The sequence below is a fragment of the Aulonocara sp. 'chitande type north' Nkhata Bay genome, linkage group LG23 (assembly GCF_057382095.1).
Source record: "Aulonocara sp. 'chitande type north' Nkhata Bay isolate Kocher_YH1m ecotype deep benthic linkage group LG23, A_spYH_male_GT1.1, whole genome shotgun sequence".
Lineage (NCBI taxonomy): Eukaryota > Metazoa > Chordata > Actinopteri > Cichliformes > Cichlidae > Aulonocara > Aulonocara sp. 'chitande type north' Nkhata Bay.
This window is the reverse complement of record NC_141365.1, coordinates 4,797,006-4,822,409: the sequence shown is the minus strand read 5'-3', so window position 1 is coordinate 4,822,409 and position 25,404 is coordinate 4,797,006. Positions and strand designations below refer to the sequence as shown.

The 25,404-nt window shown below is 40.8% G+C and overlaps 1 protein-coding gene across 2 annotated transcripts; it reads right to left on the bottom strand.

Annotated features, from left to right (window-relative positions):
* Positions 1-263: 263 nt before the first annotated feature.
* rxrgb (retinoid X receptor, gamma b) lies at positions 264-24,765 on the bottom strand. 2 transcript variants are annotated; one of them, XM_086282529.1, is made up of 10 exons: positions 24,601-24,765; positions 9,104-9,339; positions 6,392-6,536; positions 5,852-6,031; positions 5,259-5,419; positions 4,412-4,541; positions 3,789-3,921; positions 3,390-3,481; positions 2,315-2,420; positions 264-790 (listed from the first exon to the last, which is right to left on the bottom strand). In XM_086282529.1, exons 1-10 carry the CDS (start codon positions 24,629-24,631, stop codon positions 643-645), a joined length of 1,362 nt encoding a protein of 453 aa, XP_086138655.1. In that variant the 5' UTR covers positions 24,632-24,765; the 3' UTR covers positions 264-642. The 2 variants fall into 2 exon arrangements, with proteins under 2 accessions (XP_086138655.1, XP_086138654.1); XM_086282528.1 differs by lacking the exon at positions 24,601-24,765 and adding an exon at positions 18,831-19,206.
* Positions 24,766-25,404: the final 639 nt, after the last annotated feature.

Here is a 25,404-nt window from a genome sequence, read left to right as displayed (position 1 = left end):
CGTGATGCTGAAGCCTGCAGAGGCCCTGACGAGTCATGTAACTCTGACAGACCGTAGCCACGAGGAGGATACAGGAATCCGTGCAAACAGCTCTAAAAAAAAAAAAAAAAAAATGCTGTGAAGCAGCGTCTCTCGTCTTGATGGCACTCTGTGGACGCCATCTGGTGGACGAGGAGTGAAAATAGCAGGTTCACTTTATATTTGATACCAAACACAGCTAATAAAAGAAAATGTGATAAGGCATTAACACAATGCACAAAATATTTCATGTACATTTTTAAATAACTTTATTCTGTAAGAATTCTCAGACACGTTTAAGAAATTCAGGCATGGTTTTTGTTTTATACAATTCTGCTTTGAATAAAATATGATTTTTTTTCTTCAAATTTTGCATTTGGTGGCTTTTGAAACAAACACCTGAAATTAGCTATTTACAAAATTCCAAACCAACTTTATTGGAATTTATCGAGTTATGACTCCACCATCCCCACAACCACATTTTTTTTAAACATTTTAATTGCATTTTTTTTTTAAAAATGGGTACAAAATAAGCTGTTTTACATTTCAATCAAGTCTTTTTAATTCCATCATCATATTGCTTATGATGCGGGAGTATGTACAAGGGAAAGGGGAAGACGTGTGTCATGTGATCTGATGCGGAGCCTCCAGCATCTCCATCAAAAAGGTGTCAATAGGCGTGTCCCCAATTAGCTTGAAGAAGAACAGATGCTCCAAACATTTGAGGCCGATGGAGCGCAGGGCAGGCAGGCGCAGCAGCAGTTTGGCAAACCTGAGAATAATAAAAAGTCGTGCCAAATAGTGAGGCGAGAACAACTGAGCTTAAAACTCACTTCCACACATGTTCAAAGTTGTTTAAAAAAAAAAAAAAAAGCCATATTTTACACACACTCACTAGCCACTTTGTTTGATACACCTGTTCACCTGCTTTGTAATGCAAATATCTAATCAGCCAATCACATGGCAGCAACTCTGCATTTAGGCATGTAGACATGATCAAGATGACCTGCTGAAGTTCAGGACGAAAGGTGACAATCATCTATACGGTTTGCAGAGAATAGTCCAAAAAAGAAAATACATGCATGGGAGCATCTCTGAATGCACAACATATTAAACTTTAAAGCAGATGGCCTACAGCAGCAACAAGACCACACCGGGTCACCTGCTAAAGGACAGAGCGCCACCTAAATTGAACCACAGAGGAATGGACAAACAATGTCTCATTTGATAAGTCACAATTTTTACTGTGACATTAGAATAATAGGGTCAGAATTTGGTGCAAACACCATGAAAACATGGATGCACTCTGCCCTGTATACAATTCAGGCTGCTGTTGGTGGTAGTGTGTGTGTGTGGGAGATATTTTCTTGGCACATTTTGGGCTCCAACTGAGCATCGCTTTAAACATCACTGCTTATCTGAACATTGGTGCTGACTATATCATTATTGATCACAGTGTTCCCATTTTCCGCTTTTTCCAGCAGGATAAAACACCACAGTCACCGGATCTCAATCCAATAGAGCACCTTTGGGATGTGGTGGAACGTGAGAATCCCATCATAGACATGCAGCGATCATATCGATATGGCCCAAAAGGACTAGCAAGATGTTCCTAATAAAGAATATAGTGAGTGCATATCAAGATATTTTTTTTTATATTGTAAACATCTCACTTTTCATGAGACAACATACCGTACACAGTAAGCCATTTCAAAGAAAGTCAAGCTAGTGTTACATTTACCTTTCAAAAATCAATTCTTTGCTCAGAGATTTATGATTTAGATTAATGAAAACAAACAAGAAAAAGTATTACATGTTGCAGTGGTGATCTTTTTCACTGCCGGGCTGTGGCATGCTAGTTTCACTTCAATCATGTGCACTTTATGTCATAATTTCACCATTAAACGTTTTTTCAGTGAGGTGAAATATTCATGGGGTAATAATAATAATAACTGTGATCTCAATAGTGACCAAAATATTCTTAAGCGTTCTTTCTGCATCTCAGCTGTGATGTGTTGACTTTTCAGGAAGTTTGCAGTGTCTGCTTTTACCTCTAATACCTGTTGCTCTCAATCAGCTCCCAAATAAAAAATACAGTCAATGGCAACAATTTGCAGTTACAAATAGCGTTATCAGCCTACATCCTTTTAAATGCAATGTTGTGGTTAGGCAAAAGTTTTTTACTTGCATAAGAGCTGTGTACTAATATAATGCAAGCTGCCATCCTTATTATTCTTTACATCCAGTGCAGAAATGTGTTTAAAAATGATCGATGTTGTAATGGAACAGTTCCTACCTGCCAGGCTGGTCCGGGTACTTCTGTTTTGTATACGACTCCAATGAAGCATAGACCTTTTCTCTCAGCCCCTCAACCTCTGCTGGGTTAGACAAACCTTTTGCATCTGGAAAAAAAGACCCAAAACAAAACACACAAGTCATTCTGCTAGTTTGTGATCGAATGGAGTCAATTTTCTGCAGTCTGTTTGTGATAACATGGCTGTTAACTGTGAGCAAAAATCATAAATCTTTTGCTGTCTAACAACACAGAAATTCTGTGTATTCCATTTGAAGCTGTAAGTCTGAATTTCAGCGTTCTCAACTTTCAATCTGTGAAAATACTGTTGTACATATTTGATTCGCTAAATAAGCCATATACAGAACACCGTGCAGGCTCGAACCATAAATGTGTTGCTGTTGTGTTTTTCAGTTAAAAAACAACAACAAACCCAAACAAACATCACCTTGTATCCCCATCGTGGTATGAATGGCTCTACTTGCTAAGGAACAAAATAAATCCTGTTTTTCTGACTTCACTACTGGAACACACTCAACTTGGGAGTGATGTCACTCCCAGCCCTGCTTCCAAGGGAAACTGAATGCATCATTACATTTAGAGTCCAGCCAGAACCTCATAAATTTTAAACAGAGATTCAGAAATTCCTCCGCAAATAGTGACCTAATTGCTGCAGGATGGTTAATTGACTGATTTATATGACACAGGTGCTCAGCAAAGCTGTTTTCTTCTACCAAGACACCTGTGCAATTGAAAATGGTTGCTGCAACTACTTACAATCAGCAAAAAGAATCCGGGCAATCACTAATTTTTCTTGATATAAAGTAGATTACTATCCTATTTTTAGTCTAGTCTGACTGAGCCATTAGGAACGCATGGGTGCACAGTAAAATCTCTCCAACTAGCCATAATATTATGATGACCAACATTGCACTTGACAAATATGTTCACATGAATTTCATGAATCCAGTATAGTGATTCTGCAGTTACTAAAATAAGCAGTGAAATAACACAACTGAAATGTCGGTGAAAATGTTGTTTTGGGTGGTATGTAACAGTCTCAAGAGGCCAGACTGACCTGGATTGAAGAGGACAATTGCTCGCAAGCAGCCGAGCTCCGTCTTATCCATCTTCATATCTTTCATTTTAGATACTAACTCTGTGAGTACTCTGCAGGAAATCAAGAAAGAAACAATGACTAGTCACAAAAATAGGACTGAATTAAATCAGTACAAGAATTAGAATAATTTCTCAGTAAAGAATTTGCATTTCTATGCAAATATGTACTTAGCTTAAATGACAACACACTGAAATGAATGCAGTTAAGACATTAGTAACATTTACAGCCAGTTAACGGTGGTGTTGGGGGGGGGGGTTGCCTCCAACCACAAAATATACAGAATTAAGAGGTTAATCATGAAGGAGTCTAAATGTCACATTATTTTATCTTTTTGTCTCATCTTTCAATCCTTCCTACCTGTCAAAGATGGAGCCAACTCCAGCACTGTGGGCGCTGCTTCTGTGGACGTGAAGACCTGTTGCCAGCAGGATACCGTCTTTTACCGTGACCGAGCGATGCGAGAATGATGCAATTAGTAGCTCGTTCCAGCCTGGACACAAAAAAGGAACAAGAAAAACGAGTGACATCTCGATCCACTCGTCTCTTTAAAGCCCGTCTTTAGTTTGTGTAAATTAAATACACAAAACATGTTCTGTGATTTCCCTGCTTGCTTAAAATTAATTATCCATTTTGTGACTTTTTCACTTTATCGTCCTGGCATGTGTTAAATCTCCTCCCAGCAGAGGTCAGCACTGGCAGCAAACTGCACTGCTGGGACTTGCAAATGGTCCAGTTATTTTGGTTTCACTGCTCCATTAAACTAGATGTTACAAAAAAAAAAAAAAAAAAAGACTTAAATAGACTGCTTGACATCGGCTCGGCAACTATGCTGAATGAAAATACTACACAAAAAGTGAGGGGGGAAAGGGAGGATAAAGGACTGTTTACCCTTGCAGGAAACTGCTGTGTATGAGTGTGTGGTCTGATATTTGTGTGAGCATAAGCTTGCCGCATGCACTGGTTTGTGTTTGCGTGTCTACCTGCTCGTAGTAAGATGACCTGGTCATCGAGGGGGAGCTCGGAGAAGTGCGGGATCCTTTTCGCCCACTCCACCAAGGTGAAAAGCTGCTTGTCTGCTGCTTGGCAGATATTGGTGACGGGGTCATTGGTCTGGAGAAGAACATGTAGGACAAGTGCCAGACCGATTTAATGTGATTGTAGGCACTGTTAGTGACATCTAAACCTTTTCTAGCAACAGCTGGTAACCAGGTGCAGCAGTGGCTATTTTTGACTCTTTTTAAACCAACAATTTCTCTCGTTGCTTGCGGTAGTTTTAATACAATCCTAAATTCTACATACCAAAGAAGGGAAATATCTTGAAGCACAATTCAATTCAAGTTCCGCACAGCTTTTAAATTGTGGCTTTGTTACCCAACCTCTAGGTTTTAAAATTCATTTAAGTGCTTGAGCTCATACCCAGTAAATTGCTAAATCAGTGTTTACTTAATTTGTTTACTAACTTGTCAGATTTAAGAGTTAGTTTTGGACCAGAGCAACTCGGCAGCTCGGCTACATTATCTCAACAGATTAACCCAGGAGATTATGACAACTGCACAAAGTAGCTTGTCAGAATTTTGGAGCAAAGCCTAGATTTATTCCCATAAACTCCTCAGCTTGTGTTATTTATATTCAACTGACCCAATTCCATCCGGTCTCAGCTTCACACTCAAAACTATTTAGCCAAGCTTGTGTGTTTATGTTTATAATAAGATCAGTATATCTTAATAGCACAGCACATCTTGGCATCTAGTTTCTCCCCAGAAAAACTGCCTCAGATTCATAATACAAACAGTGAAAGAGACATGGACCAGTGTCTGTATTAATTACCGAGTTCCCGGGGCTGCCGTCGCTGTACGTCTCTGTTTTGGGTTCTACAGCCAACTCAGCATCTAGGATCTTGTCCACAGGCATGTCCTCATTGAAACTGCTGGTGGATTCTACCTCATTCTCACCCCGCTCTTTCCCACGCTGCCTCTCCTCCTGCACCGCTGCACACAGACACACAAAAAAACCACACAGCATTTAAACATCCTGAATTGTTGACTAGAAAATCCGTAATATTAGCAGATAACTCAAAACCCCTCCAACCGGTCGCGACAGATAGCCGCGCCTCCCTGAGCCTGGTTCTGCCATGAGGTTTTTTTCCTTCCCACTTTTGCCGAGTACTTGCTCACAGGGGAACGTCTGAATGTTGGGATTTTCTCTATTCTTGTAGCGTCTTCATCTTACAATATTAAGCGCCTTGAAGCGACTCTTGTCATAATTTGGCGCTATATAGAACATTCAATAAACAAAACTGAATTTACCTGAAAATTATAGTTTTACTACAAGACAAAACCACATGTGATTTTATTTTAACTGCAAAATGTCACATATTGTTAAAATTTCGAACCAACCTTTTTCTAACCCTCCATACACACCTTCTCTTTTCATGCCCATGGCCAGGCACTTCTGGTAGCGGCAGTATTGGCAGCGGTTTCGCTGGCGCTTGTCAATCAGGCACTCCTTGTTATCTCGACAAGTGTAGCTGAGATCTTTGCGCACGGTCCTCTTGAAGAAACCTTTACATCCCTCACAGCTGTATACACCATAGTGCTTTCCTGAGGAGAATAAAGCCACAGGATCAATATTGATTAGGACCACTATTCAGCTTGCGTCACAGTGCATAAAGCGTCGCACTGGCTTGTAGACTAATTTCTGGGCACATCTTTAGAATTAGGATTGGAAATGTGTTAACTATTTTCTGTATGATAGACAACCTACTTGTAACAACACACCGATAAAAGATATTTGCAGAAACATACGGCACAAATCCTGACAAAATACTTAACAAATGACTTCAAACAAGTCCGTCTTTGTCTACTATCTGTTCTCATCTGGGTGGGGGGAGTTGTGGTGGTGAGTGGGAGTGTAAATATGCTTGCCCATCCCTCTCCTCCGTCCTTGCATGCTAACATTACCTGAGGAGCGGTCCCCACAAATGGCACAGATGTGCTTTGACATCCCTCCCGGGCTCGTACATTGGTAGTTGATGTTTCCCAGATTCTGTAGGCCCGGCGGAGGCTTGATGTCCTCTGAGCTGCTAACACTGTTCATAGAGTTCATCTGCAGATGACAGGAAGAGAGAAGAGAGAACAAAGAATTAAAGCTGAGGTGGCCAGAGCTGAACGGAACAGAGCAGAGGAGGAAGCAGAGGGGAAGTAAGAGTGAAAAGTTTGTGGTAGTCTCATGACACTCTCTCCCTTCCCCTATTTTCTCATTTTGTCTTCCGCTCACTCATATTTTTTTGTTCCCCCACCCACACACTTTATTGTGAAAGTGTCTTGGTATGATCACATGCTCAGCCTGTAGGAGGGGCTGAGGCCTGTCATACAGGTTTTTTAATGTTTGCTGACAGGGAGAGTCGCAGGAAGGGGGAGTCACGTGGAGCAGGCGCAGTTCTCAAACTCAGCAGCAGAGGGAACTCATGGTGAATTTTATGCTTTGTGATGACAGTTGGCATTTCTGTTAGACCTCCAATGAAGGCCAAATGTATTTTATCTGCCATTTTTTTTATATCATAAGCAGTGCTTACAGCAGCTTTCAATCCCAAGTAGATGCACAATAATGCACACTTCAACTGACATGATTTATCTCTCTTACTGCAGCGTAGGGTTTCGCACCTGATCCCAAGGAACCCCACGAGATATACGAGTAACTCCCAAATATGGTACATCAAGACTCCAAACCACTAAGTATGGCCAATTTAGAAATAATGTGTAATATAATATGTTTCCCAAAAAAAGAGCAACAAGTTAAGCCTCCTTTGATTTCTTCATATCTGCTTCTTTCTCTTCTTATCATCGTCCAGCCTGTCGATCCTCTCTCAGAGAGACACATGGAAAGCATATTTGCTTGATCTCCAGATTCCAACCAGAAAAAAACAAGCCTGGCCTACATATACCTTGTAGTATATGATGCAGCATGATATACAGTATCGGACATCCTTCTGACAGATCCTATCACTTATTTACAAAGTGCACTCTCAATATTCTCCAATGGCAGTCTGAATTTGGGACTCTATATCCATGAATTTGCAGCAGAGACCATCACACAAGAGTGTTTCTTTTTGCCGTCATTCAGTTTAATGTCAGCATGCTGGCTGCCTGCAGGGAGGCGGTCACACCCTAAATAAGCTTTCAGCAACAGCGTGCTCGCTTATTGGCGTGTCTGTAGTGAGCAGCTATTCAGCGTAGCATAGAGTTTTCATAATTAATTTTGCATGATCTAAAAAAATAAGTGTTTTTAAACTGTCGTTTAGACAACATGCAGCTTTACACAGACAACAGGATGCTGTAGAAAACGGCTACGAGCACTGCATATGGATTATTGATGCTTCATACATTTTTTATTCAACACATGGTATGAAGAAAATACTGCATGAGACATGCAAGGTTTACTGAGTGATGCACGTGTTTGTTTTTTAAATCTATATGTAAAGATTTCTGTAAAATGAAATTGATTTTTTTTGAGTAAATTTTTGCTGATTGATGAATTCATTAAATCGCTGATTATTTAACTGATCAGAAAATCAGTTATCAGCTACTCCAAAGCAAATGTGATGATGTAAAACAAAGTCAGTCACAATCATCCAAATAAATAAAATTTACACATCATTTCTCCTTGTAATTAAAATAATGATTTCATGTTGCCTCATGTTGCTAACACTGTCATGTTCGTAATCTTCACTCCATGAAAAACATACATTACATGATAAAAAACCTGCCAGCAGCTTTGTTTTTGGCATGCAGCAAAAAAGCCAAAATCTCTATCATAAAATGTATATCATCGCCTGCTATTCCCAACAGCACGGTCCTGAATCTAGCCTTGAAAGCACCATGTGCATCCAAACATCTTTGTTTCTGTTTGTATGGCTGACTGTCAAATCACTGAGCTTAAAAAGTGCAACAGAGCTCCTGTGACGTAAAGAGCCTTGGTATTATTAGTATATGCCTAAATGAGCACATAAAAGTAAAACAAATAAATAGAAATATCCGCAAAGGAAGAAGGAGAAACCAGGAAAAATTAGGCTGCCCTTTCTCCGTCTTTCAGGAATCCATTAATAGTCATACTGTGTCTTATATGTCCAATTCTATGAGTGTAGTAATTCAGAACTCATGGATGACCTTTAGGGAGAAAAGTTTAAAGGTCAGCAGAAGGGTAAAAGAGTGAGAGTAAAGCCAAGCTATGCCTGCCAAACACATTGGATATGGCTAACCTTCAAAGTCCTGTCTGCTGGAGGAGATCCCAAGCAATAAAGGCACATGACCACCGAAAAACATGTTATTTAATACATGTGCACCTTGCCAAAAGTAACAGTTCTAGCAAGTAGTGTTTGCATTCTTCACTACCTTAAAACACACAAACTCTGCTTCAAAACACATTCTCTGGCATTTCCAAATGGGGTTCTGAGTGGTGCATTTATTTTTTTTTTTAACTTACCTGCCTTAAGAGTTCGCTTTGACAGAGAATGGTGAAAGAAGAACAAACATTTCAAATATAAATGCAAAAATAATAATAATCCTGTCATGATAATTTCATGGATACATAAAAGCAACTTTATACTCGAGCCATTTAGGGAAATAACAATTCATTGTTATCTTCTGACGACCAAACACCCCCACATGTCTCACCTGTGGACTGCTGAGTGGTCCGAAGTTCATGTTGGGAGTAGACTGCAGCGATACAGAGGGCGAGCCCAGGGAAGATGTAATAACTGGATAGGGAGAGGCCAGGCCGTTCATTGGTGAGCCCAAGGTGGACATGGGGGACGGTAAGGGCCTGGAGGTGCTGATGACTGATGGGTGACCCACCATGCTGCCCATCAAAGGGGGGTGGGTGTGGGCTGTACTCATCGGCCCTGTAGAGTCTGGAAAGGAAGAAGGTGCATGTTGAAAAGAACAAGCAAATACTTTGGATTTAGGAGTTAGGAATAAAAGAATTAGGAAGGTACACCTACACAAACAAATGCATCCATGCTACCACACATGCTTTCTTTGCGAAGTTGTACTTTGAGCAGACACTATCTAAAGCCACTTGAACAGCAGACTATTCAAAGGCGATTCTAATATTTATGTATATACACAGCGGCAGAATAACAGAAACATTATATAACCCAGTACTGTATCTCTGCTAACTTTGGTCCTAGGAAGGACCTATTAATCTGGGAATTTTGTGTATTACGAAAATCAAAATATCCACCCAAGGCCAGTTTTTAGCTGCATCCAAAATAAACTGCTTGAATCTAAAATGCATGACTTTCGGGGTATTGGGTGACAGTGTAACAAGTTTGAAACCAATACCGACTTGTCTGACTTCATGAAGCTGAACTCGACACCACAGATTTGCTGAATCACAGATACAATAGACATAAAACTAATAAACAGAGGCGAATAAATTAAAATAAAATTCAACCACATCAAACCCTTGTTAGCTATCAAGTCTCCACCAACTAGGAGAAAAACTAAATAAATCTGGCTCCACTATAGTTTGTCATTTGGTACTGAGCCGATGTGTTCAGTGTTTTTTTTCTGAAACAATATTTATAGAACGAAGACCTGAACAGTAAAGTTGTGGAGGATAAAACCAAACTGATGATCAGGATGATGCTCTACAGTCAGATGACGGAAATCAGTGGATTGTTCAAAAAGGACGTCTCTACATTACCATTAGTCATTTGATACATTTGTATAAAAATTAGCTTCAAGGTTCGAAACAGTTTAGAGGTTCCACATGAATGGATACACTAAATAATCACACTTTAAAACGTAAAGTCTAGCAACTGTCAAAATGATGATGTTATCTAATTAGAATCCAGGTTTGGGTTATATATTGTTGGCCAGTGGTGCCATGTGTCCTTTTGGAGTGTAAATTTAGCGACACAGAGTGAAGCCCATCTGATTTTGGTCACAGGATGCTGACTTTGCTCAGCGGCCATTGATGTAAACTGACAGGCTGGCATTTACATAGATGACCTACTTAGAAAAGCTGTCAGTCAGCTGGGTAACAGGGCATGGTGTGTAATTTCATGCATGTGTTGTAGCTGCGAGTAATACAAATTCAGCAAATACCATCATATACATATGGTGTGTACGAGCAAGAGACCAAGACACATCTTTACACAAATGCCAAAGGCTATCATAATACAGACAGATGCAATAAGCAGTACCCCTCTGGGCTAATGGTGATGACTCAACGACGCGAACAAAACTGGGCTTTCTTGAGTAAAATGCTACTGATGAAGAGTGACAGACCACCATATGCACATAAATATTTGGATAAGCCTGCAGAAGTTTTGGCTTTTTTGTCAGTGTATATCGCCTGCCTCCATTTACACACACAAACACACACACACAAACTCAGCGTGATACTGGGCTTTGCACCACTGTTCTTAGTTAAATGTCACATTCTTGTGTCCCATGTGCGTCTATAAAGCTGGGTTGTGGCATGATTGCACAGACACGCAATGAACAGCACCTGTGTTTTGGGTTTCTTATAATCTTCAAAGTCCTTTTTTTTTTTCCTGAATCAAAGCTGAACCGGGTGCCTGGAGAGAGCCCCAAGGGAGGGTTTGATGTCTTTTTGTCACAACTACTAATAACCTAGATCTCCAATGTCAAAAAATACACTTATTTAACTTAAAAGTTGAAAGTTTAAAAGATGATTATTGATTGTGCACTTTCCAACAGATAAGAATGGAGTCTTTTATCACTTGAAAGTTCATTTAGTAGAGATTCATGGTTGTAAACAAATCTGAGTTGCTAAAAATACTGTAAATAACAAGAAAATGCTAGTGATCAATTAAAATCATGAGTCAAAAACAGCGTGACTACAGCATGACCCTTGAGATGCTGGAGATTAGCTGGGCAGCAAGAGCTCCATGAGTCGATTTGTTTGCTTGGTTTATTGTGAAGTCTCATTTAACACAATAAATTGCAGGTTCTAGCTTCTCAAAAGTGAAGAATTTGATGCTTCCCCCTTTCTTATGTGACAGTAAACTGATTATGTCCAAGGATTGTGGGACTGTTGACCAGACAAAACAAGACATCTAGAAAAATCTTGCGAGATTTAAAAGAAGGGAAAGGGACATTTTCACCATTTTAAGAATGATTTACCACAGAAAAGATTCTGACAACTAATCAACAGTTCAAAAAAAAAAAAAAAGGATCAGCTATGACCTAGACCTCGCTGTGACTAGTCTGTGTGATAATCTTAAATCTAAAGAGCCATCTCAGCTCCTCCTGTATGTCATAATTGCACAAAATCTGAATTGTATGTACTTGTCAGCACTCTTTCAAAAGCATGTTCTTTTTCCTGACTTAAATTTATTTAGTGCATTTTAGATTTCACCAAAAATATCAGCCTAAAACAAGAGTTTTCCTGCTCCCACTGAATGAAAACATCCTATACATATTGTCGCGCTGACCTAGTAGGTGTGGCTGTTATTCCTCTTTTCCTCCTCCTGCCCTCTACCTGTTCGGTGCTGCTGCTTACCCATGGCCGCTGATTAGACCTTGGGTGCAATCAACAACTAAGCACGGCCTGGTGTGCGCCGCCCTGCCAGGTGAGCCACATTAGAGCAATCAAGGGTGGGCGTGCCGAGTAAACCTTTAAATGCATGCAGCAGTCATTTGACCCGGGTGCAACATACTGAGAGGATGGCAAACAAAGCACTTTTCCACTGTGAGGAAGACTTTGAACAAGACAGGCTATCGGTAAGTTCTTAAGTTCACATTTTGCTTTTGCAGATGTATCTGGGACTATGGAAGCTCAGTTGTGCAAATGTTTTACGCTTAGGGAAATAGTTGCTGCATTTAAGTTTAATTATATTGACAAAAATGAATGTTTAAGTTTGAATAAATTGTTTGTGCAGTTAGTGTTCCCACATATTTATGTTAATTAATATTAAAAATGGTTACCCCAAATCCTTGGGTGGATCGTAAAACTAGTGAATAAATGTTTGGTTTTGATTTAAAGAAAATAATTCTTTGTAAAGAAAATCCTTAGTTAAAGTCTATTAAAATGTTTGAACTCTAAAATGTATACTTTAAAATACAATTGTTTATAAAAAAGTTTTAATGCAAAGAAGACATTTTGTATATTTAAGAACCACAGTTAAATTAACACAGTTAACCACATGGTAAATGGCTTTACTGAAGTGTATTTTGTTATTTCATCTGTCTTCTGTGTAATGCATGTAATTTCTCTGAATGGTTAATGGAATGTTCTTTATTTTTGTGTTGAAAGGTTTTTTACCTGCTGCTACCTACCAGCTATCAAACTAGTTGGTCTAAATAAAGTTGAGTGAAATTCAAAGTCTGGTCTTTTTCAAGTGTGGACACCTCACAGTCAGAGGAACACTTGACACATATGGTTTGGTCTGTAATTATGATTTCTAATCTCTGCTTTTGAAGTTCGCATCATCTTATTTATTTTGAATTTCATTGCTGTCATTGCTTTTTCTGCAGGCCCCTTTACTAACATGGTCACTGTGACTTGAAATGGAACACACAAATATAAATTAAACTTGGTTTTCCTGATCTGATCTGATAAAAATGTGTCAAAATTGCTAAACGCTAATGCTGCTAATCTGTTTGTTTATCTGACTCTGGGGGAAAAACTGTCACAATTTGTTTTTGACCTTTTAGACCTGAAAAAGTTTGACTTCAGTTTTAAGGCTTTACTCAGAGCAACTTGTCAAACATTTTGAAACAGTTTTGAAATGTTGCTGTGATATTTAACCTTTAGCACCCACTTATACCACATTAAAGGAAATGGTGACTGAGTAATGAAAGACCATTGCGCTGAAATATGAAGAAATTGTGAAAAAGGGAATAATGTCATGTTGTCGGGCTGGACGCAGCACTTTCTGCACAAAGACACACAGTAAGACACAGCTGGCCATTCACTCCCTCTCTGTACGCAAAGGAACAGATGTTGTGCAACTTCCTGTTTAGCAGTGAAACTATATCCTCCACCCCCTTCTTTACTCGCCCACTTTCTCCAGCCCTCCACAAGTGATCCCTGGCAGGCAGAAATGGATTGGGGCCTTCCTCTCTCTCCCACAGAGCTGAATGGATAAAAGAAATATACTTCACACTCCAGGCTGTTACAAAATGCACTACATAGATTGAAATTCAACTATGTGGCATTGTTCCCAACTTTCCCGAGTGCATTTTCATCCAATCAACACTCTTATGTAATAGACGTCCACTGTACAACATGTTCTGTGTCTGATTTCGTGCAATGGCCCCTCTTTTATGTGCATGACAAATTCCCTTTGGGGTTCATAAAGATCCATTCTATTCTAGTACAGAGTGGGAGATATGGCAACAGGGTACTCCAGCAGCCAATAGTTTAGCAACATGCTCTGAAGACCAACAAGACTAGATGTAAAAGATAATATGAGGATGAAAATATGGAGAGAAATGAAAAGTAAAGTGGATAGGTCGGTGCAGTTCTATTTGTGACCTGAATGTTCAGATTTCCTGCTTGTCTGGAGACAGGGTCCGTTTAAACTCTGAAAAACAACATACATGTTTGACACAACACTAACGACAAATCTTCGCCCAGACCTGAGTGTGTTCGTGGCTGCATTACACAGGGAAAAAGAAAAGCACACGGACAGTCAGCTGGTGGGATGCCTAAAAGGGAATTGCTAGAGAGGTGAACATGCTTTGGGAAGGGCGTGTGCGAGTTTTGTGTCCGTGTGTAAGAAGGCCAACATGCTCAGTGGAGGAAGCACAAATGGGCCCCGAGCGGCTCAAAGAAGCCTATCCTTGAATGACCCGCCTCAACTGGCAGTCCAATCTAAGTCACTTGCACAACAAAGACTCTTAAATGCACAGACTATATTTGACCATAATCCATCCATTCATTTCGTGGCACAGAAATGTACGTTAGCAGTCTGCAGCATTCACAAATATGTCGTTTGACTTTTCCCTCTCAGTCTTGTCTAAACCTATGCAACGCTTCAGCAACTCAAGCATCTATCTGAGAGCAAACAGAGCAGTGAAGGGCACCTTTGAACACTAGTGTCGCAAATCAAAGGTCACTTGTTACCAAACTCCTGAGCCAAGTTCAAAAGAGTTTTCTGTCTGCAGCAGCGCAGGTCTCTACTGATCGTTCCCAGAAATTACTGCACTGAGGGCGGATGCAGGACTCGCACAATAACCTGCTAAAATGCAGCTTGATCTGACTTTGCGATGAAAGGCTCCTAAAAATTGACCCAGTGTAAATCACAGCTACTTTTAGCAAGAAATGTAACCCATAGAGTTTTACAGCACATCAGCCTATTTTCATATTAGCTCCCTTTTGATATGCTTATTGTGTTTGAAAGATCTTTGAATGTAGAGTGATTGCACAGTTATCAACAATAACAAACCAATCGCAGTAGACTCTTTGATTCTTTTTGCTGTAGTCTTTGGAAAATTGGGATTAGTACTTTTTGCCTCCAAGGCATTTTTATAGACTAACCACTTAACCAGACCAGTGAATACTAACAATAATTCTTAATATGACCTTTACTGAGCTTAACAACATCACATTATTCTGTTCCCTTGCATGCAAAAGATTCAAACATCCTCATCAAACTGCCTCTGCTGTGTCAGATGATCATATTTACTTTGAAAGCCAAAGGAAGGAATACCCAAAGCCACAAATACATCACATTGATCTGATGATCAACAGGTTTAAAAAAAACATCACAAACCACAAACCCTCTAAATCCCTTGCAGTTAATTACTGGGTTGTAACTGGATGGAGCGCTGCACTGAGTAGTAATTCAATAAGACCAAACTAATAATATCTCCCGTCTGGAGAGCAGACCAGCACTGGGAGTGCACAGTGAGGGGATGACGGGGTGGGAGCAGCAGGAGCAGCACTCCTAAATGACAACATAAACTTCAATATCTATCACATGAACCCCAACAAAAAGGAATCCTCAGCATGTGCATGGATTCGTTCAATAACCGTCTACTCTATATGTGTTTTTATGCAAAATGAGTTAAAGTCTGTAGATGACAGTGCCGTGACCAAATGACATAGAACAGAATGCATCCTAAAGTAATCAGACGGACAGCCTGAGGAGCTCATTAGATTCAGTGAACATGTAATTAAGAAATCTCCGCGCTGCCAGTCCGGCTCATTCGCCCTGGCTGCAAACCATCACACTCACTCCTTGCATGCGCACATACTCGCTCACACTAAAAGAGGGGGGGAGAAACCCCCCCTCAAATTGTCTGCACACACCAGCATAAAAATCACCACCCTTTTAACATTCATTTCTTGACTAAATGAGGTTGATATCTGATCAATTGTGTCAGTAAATCCTCTTATCCCCGGGTAAGTATGTGCAGCTCAGCAGGCCAGCTGTCAAGAAGGTGGGAGGCCCGGGGAGGAGGGGACTGAGAGCCGAATAGACCCAGGGAGGAAGAAGGTAGCAACGGATGGCTGGCTGGATGGCTGGGGGAGGGCACTGCTCTCCTTCTCTTCCCAGCCCTCATGACTGCACTAACACTACCACCACACACTCCTAATCGCCCCGCCTGTGCGAGGACATTAGATCATGAGTTGAGAAAAGCCCCTGTTTATTTTCTGCACAGCTGTGATTTTAGGAGATACGAATGGTTGCTGGTGATAGAAAATAAAGATACAGTCCACTGTTACATAAGCAGCACTCTGTCCAAAGCTGCTTCAAGGACACCTGTTCCATTTTCGTACTGCTTTGTCAGCCAAAATTAATACCGCTCATTTTACAAGCAGAACAGATGTTACAGCTGTGTATCATTCCTGTCTTGTTGGAAACATAAAGAAAAGTGTGGGGGGGAAAAGTTGTGTCCATAAAGGCTTACGGCTGTGACAACATAAAGGCTTCAGATAGCAAACCTCTCTGACCCCAAATTCTGCCCTGTGAAACCCTCCAGTGAAATCAAATATACTTCTGAACAGAAGAGGAATAAACTCTTTCCCCCATTTCTTTCAGTTTCCCTATAGCAAGCATTCATACAAGCAAAGCAAATTGTTTGGAAAGTACATATATTGTTTTCCCACAGGCGGACCACGTTTGTAGTTCTCTTGAATCAAACACAGACCTGCCACTTTTGTTTTTTGGGGGGTTTTTTAAACACAGGCCCACAGAGAATCGATGAGCCCATAACTGAGTCAGGGACAAGATAAAGACTGTTTTGCAAGTGATAAAAGTTTGGAACTTAAACAACACGAGCTAACACAGAACAGGCTGACCAAGCAGTCCTGGAAAACAAACAAACAGCTGGGCCGAAAGTCCCAATGCAAATCGGGCATCCGCCCTTTTGGCTTCGCCTGCTGAGGTAACTCAAATTAGTTCCTAGAAGTAGTCATTCACTGTTAAAGGGGGCAATGGAGATATAGCCATGTGCTGTTGACATGCACACACGGACACACAAAACACACACAAACCCATTCATCTCATGCTGCGACCAGGCCGACCTGACCTCGTGAACTGAAGACAGATCCTAGAAAGAGGACGACACTTACACCAGCTTTCTGGATCCTAGAAAGACAGTCGGACTTACACCAGCTTAGCAGCTAGAGTGAACACAGACAGTCTGGTCTTGGGGTACCGTATCACATGAAAAACAATGTGTTCCTTGTGGTCATATACAGAAACATAAAAAGACCAATCGGGAAAAATGCTAAATGACAAGAAGCGAGGTAGTGATAGGATTAAGCTTCTAAGCCATAGCCATGCTAACGGCTTTGCTTTAAGTTAACTGCTAAAGTCAGGCAAGCTGCTGGTTATTCGGACATGATGCTAGGGGGTAGCACATTTAGCACAACAAAACAAAGTTTTCAAAAAGAAGGATTCGCTCCCTCAGAATAACTACACCGTACCCCTTTAACTACAAGAGGCATTTGACGATTTTCCTTTAATCTTCTAAAAATTATTCTTAGCTATGATTTACTCCACATTGCCAAAGCAACTAAAATGTGAAAATCAAACAACAGAAATATCTTTAAAGTTAACATGGGATCAAATTTATTTAAACCCAGTGCTTGGTTGCTTTAAAAGTTCCTATAAACTAATCGCCGTTTCAGACAAGGAAAATCATTATGAAACCATATGGTGGCTCCGGTTTAATGCCACATCTATCAATTTGTACTGGACTGTTGAAAAACATGCAAAACTGCCAGCATTTATTAAGCTATAGTCCTGTTGTTTGTTTAAGTTTTATTGAATTGCTCCTGATACTAAATAGGCAACACTGTATTTCATCAACATAGCTGAAGCTCAGCATAATATGGATTTAATCACAGCTTTGTCGAATGTCCTGCGGTGCTTTTAATGAATGATCAGAACAGAAAGAGCCAATAATAAGCATAACCATGAACATAAAACACTTGGACTGCCAGGTTTGAAAGTCGGTATTAGACTATATTACTGTCCTCAGACCATACTTCCACCCAGGCCAAGAAAATCCACTGAACAACTTTAGTATTTTCAGAAGAATTTGTTTCTCAAGGACACTCAAAAACACGAGGGTGCTCTAAAATGCACAATTTGCAGATATACATATTCTCTAGACAGAGAAGCCACTTAATGGCTCACACCAATGCTTCCCACACCTCTTCAGGAAGGATAGAAAGGAGAAAAAAAAAAGGAAACAAACACATCACTGAGGCTGTTGATGGAAAGGTGACAGGCAGTGTGACACAAATGGAGAAAGAAAGCGTGATGAAGAGGGCTAACAGGAAGGGACAAGTGTTGAGAGATAAAGAGACAGTGAAGGACAAGGCAAAGAGAGCTGGAAGCATCCTTTTAAACTGAGTGACAACCCCGCTGAACTCATCTGAGAATTCAAGTGAGTCACTAGTTCTAGATCCCGATCTCCAACTGGAAAACCTTGTACCTGCCACAACTTGTTAAAATGACCCAGTGATGATAAAAGCAGGAACTAATCTGTTAGCAGAGAATATCCTGGAAATAGATTTAAAGATGCAGTTCCTTGTTTAAAAAAATAATTAAATGTTTCGTTATTTTTTAGCAAGGGATATATACAACATGGGTGAGAGAAGAATATATATAAAAGAAAAAAAAAACGGGTTTAACGATCTGCAGATGCAATTGCCATGAGAGTTGTTGGTGTCTCCTCGGAAGAAAGAAATTCAAAATAACTTCATCAAAGAGTGCACAGGGATTAGAGGCATTACTCAAATGCATCTGTGCACCACGAGCTTTTCATGCTCAAGCTTCTCTTCTGTTGAAACCCACAGAAGAGACGCGTTGCATCGGAATGATTCCACACACACACACACACACACACACACACACACACACACACACACACACACACACACTAAAAACAAAACCCAGCTACTCACAGTGACCATAACCTATTTCCGTTCCAGGGCTGCCCCCACTTCCAGGCGATGCCACTGGATGCCACATGTCTTCAGGCCCTAATGGTAGCGCTGGAAGAACACGAGTCGCTCAGGACCAGGTGTCAGACTCAAAGTGCTGGCTTGGTGGATGCTCAATCGAGCACTTTTCAGAGAAGAACGGGACGGAAGGGTCGGCGTGTAGAGGGAGGGATGGGGGGGCCTCCGTGAAGAGCAAAAGAGGCGGAGTCCAACAGCGCCGGTTATAGGATTACCCAGATTATCCTTCCCCAGAGATCAATCCCACAGGAACTGTTTGCTGCCCGACTGCAGCACAAATCAGCTCCTCTACCGCCCACTCAACTCATGTTTCTCCTCTCTCTTTATCTCCCCCTCTATCTATACAGAAACACCTGTTGTAGTGGTACAACCAGGAGGTCTGGCCAGAGGGGGGCGCGGTTGGGGAAGGTCATGGTGGAAGGGGTTGTCTAAAAGTACAGTACAACCAGACGTTTCCAATTACTTCCTCTAAAAAGGGTTCAGGGCTAAAGAGCAAGGGAAGACAGTATGAAGACACTAATACAGTCCAAAGGTTATTATATGTCAGTAACATTTCTTCACTACGTTCTCCTTGTTTTTTTAAACATCACAAATTCTCTTTCTGTTTTGCAGGTTTTATAAATGACGTGTGTTGAGTGGGTGACAAGAAGTGGTCAGAGGTTGAAGTTCTATTTTGTCTTGCCAAAAATAACTTAACACCATATCACGCTGTGAAATAACTGTGCCAGCATACAAGCTTAAAGGTATTGTTAGCAGCATGTTCAGTTGAGTCGCCTCTGTGAATATGTTTGTGTGTTTAACAAGTGTGATAGCATTCCAGGAAGTCAGGAATTGTCTTTTTTAGGTGCTCTAGGATAGCCAGGAAAACACAGGGCAAAGTGAAAATCCAGATGCACACACAGGCCAAAAATATAACTTAAAGGCAGCGAGGAACAATACATGAGAAATCCTGAGGGAAGCTAAATAAACCATGCAGAGATGGATTTGATCTGCAAAAGTAACCCTTGGTGGAAGACTGCGTCTACTGTAGCAGGCTTTTAAATCAGGTAATAATTTTTAGACTTAAAAATATGCATGCAAGAAGTAGATGTTCTACTTGTTTAGTGATGACAGAGGCAAGGCAACATGTTATTATCACCACAAAATAGACCAACCCGTAAATGTTAAAGTGTTCCTTCTAATTTATCCTTCTTCAGATATTCAAACTGAGATATGGCACCAGAAACTTCCCATTTCTTGTGTCCATCCATTTGCCTTACACAACTCAGAGCCTTCTTGCGCAGACTACCCAGCAAGTGATTGGATCGACTACACAGTGTTTAAAGGAGAACCACTAGTAACCATATACTCTCAGTGACACTCGTTTGGCTTTGTCCTCCTCCCGTGACTCAGCGGCCCGACACATAAGAGGAGAACATGACGGAAGAGGAGAAACGCTAGCGTCTCTTTAAGAAATCCCAGAGGGAGAAATTAAAATAATGCAATCCTTCTGAAAAGCACGCTGTGTTATATTAGTGTGTCATGGCCCACATAAAATACATGAAATTAACCCCGAGAGCCATAATTAGTAATCACAGATGTATTATGGTTTGTTAAGGCGCGGGAAGAAGATAATTGGCAGCCCTAAATTTAGGCTACATTCTTAAATCTAAACTTCTAATAATGTAATCAGCGTACTGTCCCCTCAGGAGAAAGGTTTCCTTATGGCCTGCTCTCCCTGCCGGTAGTGATTTCTGACAGCACTGAGGACATAATCATGTGGCATATTCAGCTGTGTAGACATTTATAGGAAAATACAGTGGAAAAGCAGAAAAGAGAAGGGAAATTATGCTACATTAATGTGTGCTTCTGCTACATGTTGATGCTCTGTAGAAGTGAGACAGGAGCAGCACACTAAAATGGCACTCTCAAAGCATTAAAAATAACCAAGCGAGGTTTCCAGCATGTTCTTCATGGAGAGGTTTAATGAGATCTAATGTTCTTAGCTGCTACCTGTTGCTGCTATTTGTGCACCCACAGGACAAAAAAAGCACCATGAGAAATATTTTGGCTGCTCAGTCAAACTAGCATCTATTGAGTTATGAACTTGGGCTCATTAATCACACTCCTATAATAGTATAAATGAGTTCCACAGTGCTTAAACTTTCAAAGCCTGTGCTTGTTTTGAAACTGACTCCACATACATTATTCTGTCAACATGGGAACACATCAGCTAGTCTGCCGACTTGGCCTGCAAAGCCAACGGCCAATTTTCGCAGCTTCCTGTGTGGCGAGGATATCCAAACAGCGGATACTGGAAATCCGGGTCAAACCTTCCTGTTCATTTCACAGGTGATTGTATGCACACAACTGAAGAAAATGTTTAAAAGTTATTGAAATGCAAACAAAGTTGCCTGAACGTGATTGGTGAGAAGAACTTGGGGCTACAAATGTAAAGCTAAGAAACTTCCAGCACCTTTGCCTACAGAGTCAGTTTACAACTCTGTCTAAAAATGTGCCTAGAACTCAAGGTTATGGCTTCTATATGCCTGTTTTGTGCAAATACCAGTAAATACTTAACTGCAATTATGAATGACAAAGAAAGACAAAACAAAGAAATAATTCACATCATGCACGTAGTAAACTAGGGTATGTTTGGCCTATTTCCAGTGGAAGATTTTAACACACATTTAGCATTTTTTAAATTAAATTGAAAAAAAAAACTGCACAAATCCACAAGCAGATTACTGCATTTTCACTACTGAATCCTCAAATATTTTCTTGTGTGACTATTTTCTAATTCTTATTTGATTCCATATATTTATTACTATTATTCACTGCACTCCAGCCTTTTTAGCAGAGCAGTAAGAGTGAACCACTCTGCATTTCTCAAACTAATAGTAGCACTGCTGGCAAACAGTTTTCTATCAATTAAGTAATCAAGTAATGTTCCCTCTAGGAATAATATTGCAGATGCATCAACAGCTTTAGTTCTGTGTGCGCAGGTGCAACTTAAAGCTTGCACACACTGAGAAGTGCTGTTGCAGGAAATGACAATTTATTGAATATCAGATGGAAAAAGGAGCCAGATGTTAAGATGCCTTCCAAGCAGTGAACAAATTAAAAACTCAAATTAGATAGGTTGTTGAAATCAGAAATAGCTCAATGCATCTCATAACTAAACATTGCTTTAGCACATGAGCCTTTGAAGGTTCTCTGCTTGATTAAAGCTGGAATTAAATCAAGGATTTGACCTTCTTCACTAATGACTAATTACTGGCAATTAGCCCAGAGAATGGCCTCTTTTTGCCCCCTCTTTTCCCTCATCCTGCTCTCACAATTGGCACCCACTCAAACACACAATCAAGGCAAGCTGACTATTTTACGCGGAAACACAAATACGCACACGCTCACTTAAAAAGTGCCTGAAAATAAACCTTTTGTAGGTATTGTGTGCTAATGAATGTGTGAACACAGGGGTACTTCATGTCTCAAGCTGGGATCCTTGAGCAAATACCTGCAAAGAGCCACACCTTCTCTACCTGTGTGATGTATTTAATTCTGCAGCAGTGGGAGGGGAGGAGGTTTTATTACTGCAGGGACTTGACAGTCAAAAGGTAAAACTCACATTCTTTAAGTCACGTGCCATCACGGTCACAGTCTGTTGTAAAGGAGTTACTCATACAAGCTACTGCGCAGCTGTGAAGAATAGGCATGGGTGTGTGAATGTGTGTGGGTGTCCTCCTGCTTCGGTCTGTGCGTGCACTGGGAGGTCAACTGTTGATCCCTAGGAAGTGATGAGTTTTCAAACCACCCCCCTCACCCCCATCCATCCCCTCACCCTGGTTTCAATCCAGTTCTTCTTTCTGTCATGACCTCCCTGTTGTGTGAGCCAAATAAGTTCTCACCGTCAAATTTCCCAAAATACGCGCTCATCAGCTTGTCTAGAATCACTTCCACTGATGGAAAATAAAAAAAAAATGCTGAAGTGCTGAGAGAGAAAAAAAAAATGCTGATTCTACTTTAAGCTCCGAGCAGGCCTGCATCAAACCTGCTGAAACATAACAAGTCTGGGAAAAGCCAAGTGGAGGAAGAGGTGGATCATGAAGCAATCTGCACATAATCACCAGACTGTTTTTTTTGACTCCACACTGCTTCGCCTCAGCTTCACGCTCCTGACAGATTACAAAGGGTGACCATTTTCAAGTCAGAATACAAGTACTGTTTATGGCTCTGTTTTCGTACGTGCTTTGGTGCATCCTAAACCATAGCTGTGAGCCAACACATAGACAAAACAAGATTTGGAATGACTTTCAGTGGTTGTGGTTTTCATTTAGCTCTGTGGCTTTACTACCAACATTCAAAAGCAAATGCACCAGAAGAGGAGGATTCAGCTAATCCTGGTTTATGAGAACTACTTTAAGATTTATTCATAATACATTTTTTCATACCAAAAATTATGACTATTTCGCGTTTAAGACAGACCTCTAGCCTTTGCGGGTAGTGAGTAATGCTACAGCAGCATTACTGTGGAGAACAGACTCTCTGTTTAAACAAAGACCAATGCAATTTTGGAAAAGAACAGTGTTTAAATCGCACTGTGGAACTTCAATGCAGAAACACGATTGGCTAATATCTATTAATATCTAAATCTTAGGATGCCATTACTGCCCAATCATAACAGATCTTTAAAGAGAAAGAAGAAAGAGTTTAGCCCTGAGGGACTGCTCCATTACTTCTGTACACTGTGGGTTTCTCTCAACACACTCTCCTATCCAGATGTCATGTCATTCCCCTGGGAGCCACATTCATTATGGAAACAATACTCAGCCCCTCCAAATGGTGCAAAGATATCTGTGATAGCATAAACAGGCGGTACAGTTTTGCCTTCAAAGAGTTAGCCTGCTATTAGATTTTAAGGATAAGTGTGTGTGACTTAATGAGACTATATGCGCAAGCCTATTAGACCACATTTGGTTTCAACTAAACACTTAAATGGCACAGGGTATTTCTGTAAGTAGTGTGTCCCACGTGTTGCTCCAAGACGTCCTATTTCCTTGTCTCAGATGATTTTAAGCGGCCACAAGAAGGATAACAGAACAAATCCAATCCACTGGTTCAAGGGCAAAGTCACCGAGTCAGATCAGACTTCAGCTTTACTGAGCAAAATCACATCACGCTGTCATTCAGCTGAATATGGCCACGGCGGTGACCAGGGCGCGTCTAGCACGCTGCACTCCTTTCTACCACAAAGAGGGAGCCTATAAGTTTGTTTATCAGTGGAAATCCGCCATTCCTCTGCGCAGTTGAACGCTTTTCCCCTCTCTGGATCTGACGACCTACCCAGACCAATAAATTGTGTTTCTGTCTCAAACTGTTTAGCAAGAGACGCGCGACAAGCACCATAAATTACATAAGCGCAATTAAAGTGCCAACCTCTGACCTTGCCCGACCGGCACAGCCATGATCACCTGACTTTTGCAGTGACCGCATCTTTCGTTTCAATTCGCGCTGTTCTAACGCGATTATTTAAGAGCAAGCGTAACAACAGGATCCACACACAGCAGTTGGTGGTTAAAGTCCGAGAACACTTTCGCGCACCGCTTGCTGACTGGAGAGAGAAGACGCCATAAAACAAACGCGCTCGCCGCTGAAGTCACAACAAAATGCAGCGGCTTCGCGGGGAGCACCGCAGCAAGATCGGACCCGGGCTAAAATACGCAAGAGTACTCACTGAGGTGTAGATATGGATCATTGCTGTCCATACTGCGCGAGTTGTTGCGTCGATTTCCTACAGTCGGTGCTGCTCCGCATCCCAGCACATTCCTCTCCCAGCCCGACTGAACTCTCTCTGCAAGGCGGCTCTACACAGGGGCCCAGCGAGGGAGGGGGCGGCAAAAACAGGGCTTCTCCCAATGACAACAGTGGTCGATATCAAGCTCCAACACGATCATGACGAAACATCTCTCCTGCAGCGACACTGTGTTGCAATATTTTCATAGTAAAATGTTACTTTGGCGAAAGAAAGAAAGAAATAAGGTGTTTTACAGTCTACACGTTGTCTTCTTCCTATTTATAGGCAGCGTAATCAGATCAATCTTTAATAGGCCAATGAAAATAAATCTAGTCGGTCTAGGAAGGGAATGCAAGCTGGATTTTATTGATGACAGGCGATATGTTTGGGCATGACAACCAGTTTAAATACAATAGGTAACGTTATCCTTATATTTTAAAATAATTGCTCCACTGACTTTAGAGTCTGTAGGTCTGTACTTATCTGACACAGATTCTTTAACTTCTTCTCATAAAATCACGCGATTTAAAAAAAAATTAGCTTTATTATTTGCAGCCTACACACAACTCCAAAAACAAACACCTGCTTCCAGCTCCTAAATTATCCGGTTTAATCTGTATTTGGTAGGTTATTAACTCCAATTAAATATCTCATTTGGCTTTGCTTAAAGCCTATTAAATCTGTGACTACAGCCTATAACAATTCCAAATGCAAAACACTCTTTTTAATCTCCTGCCGTCTTCC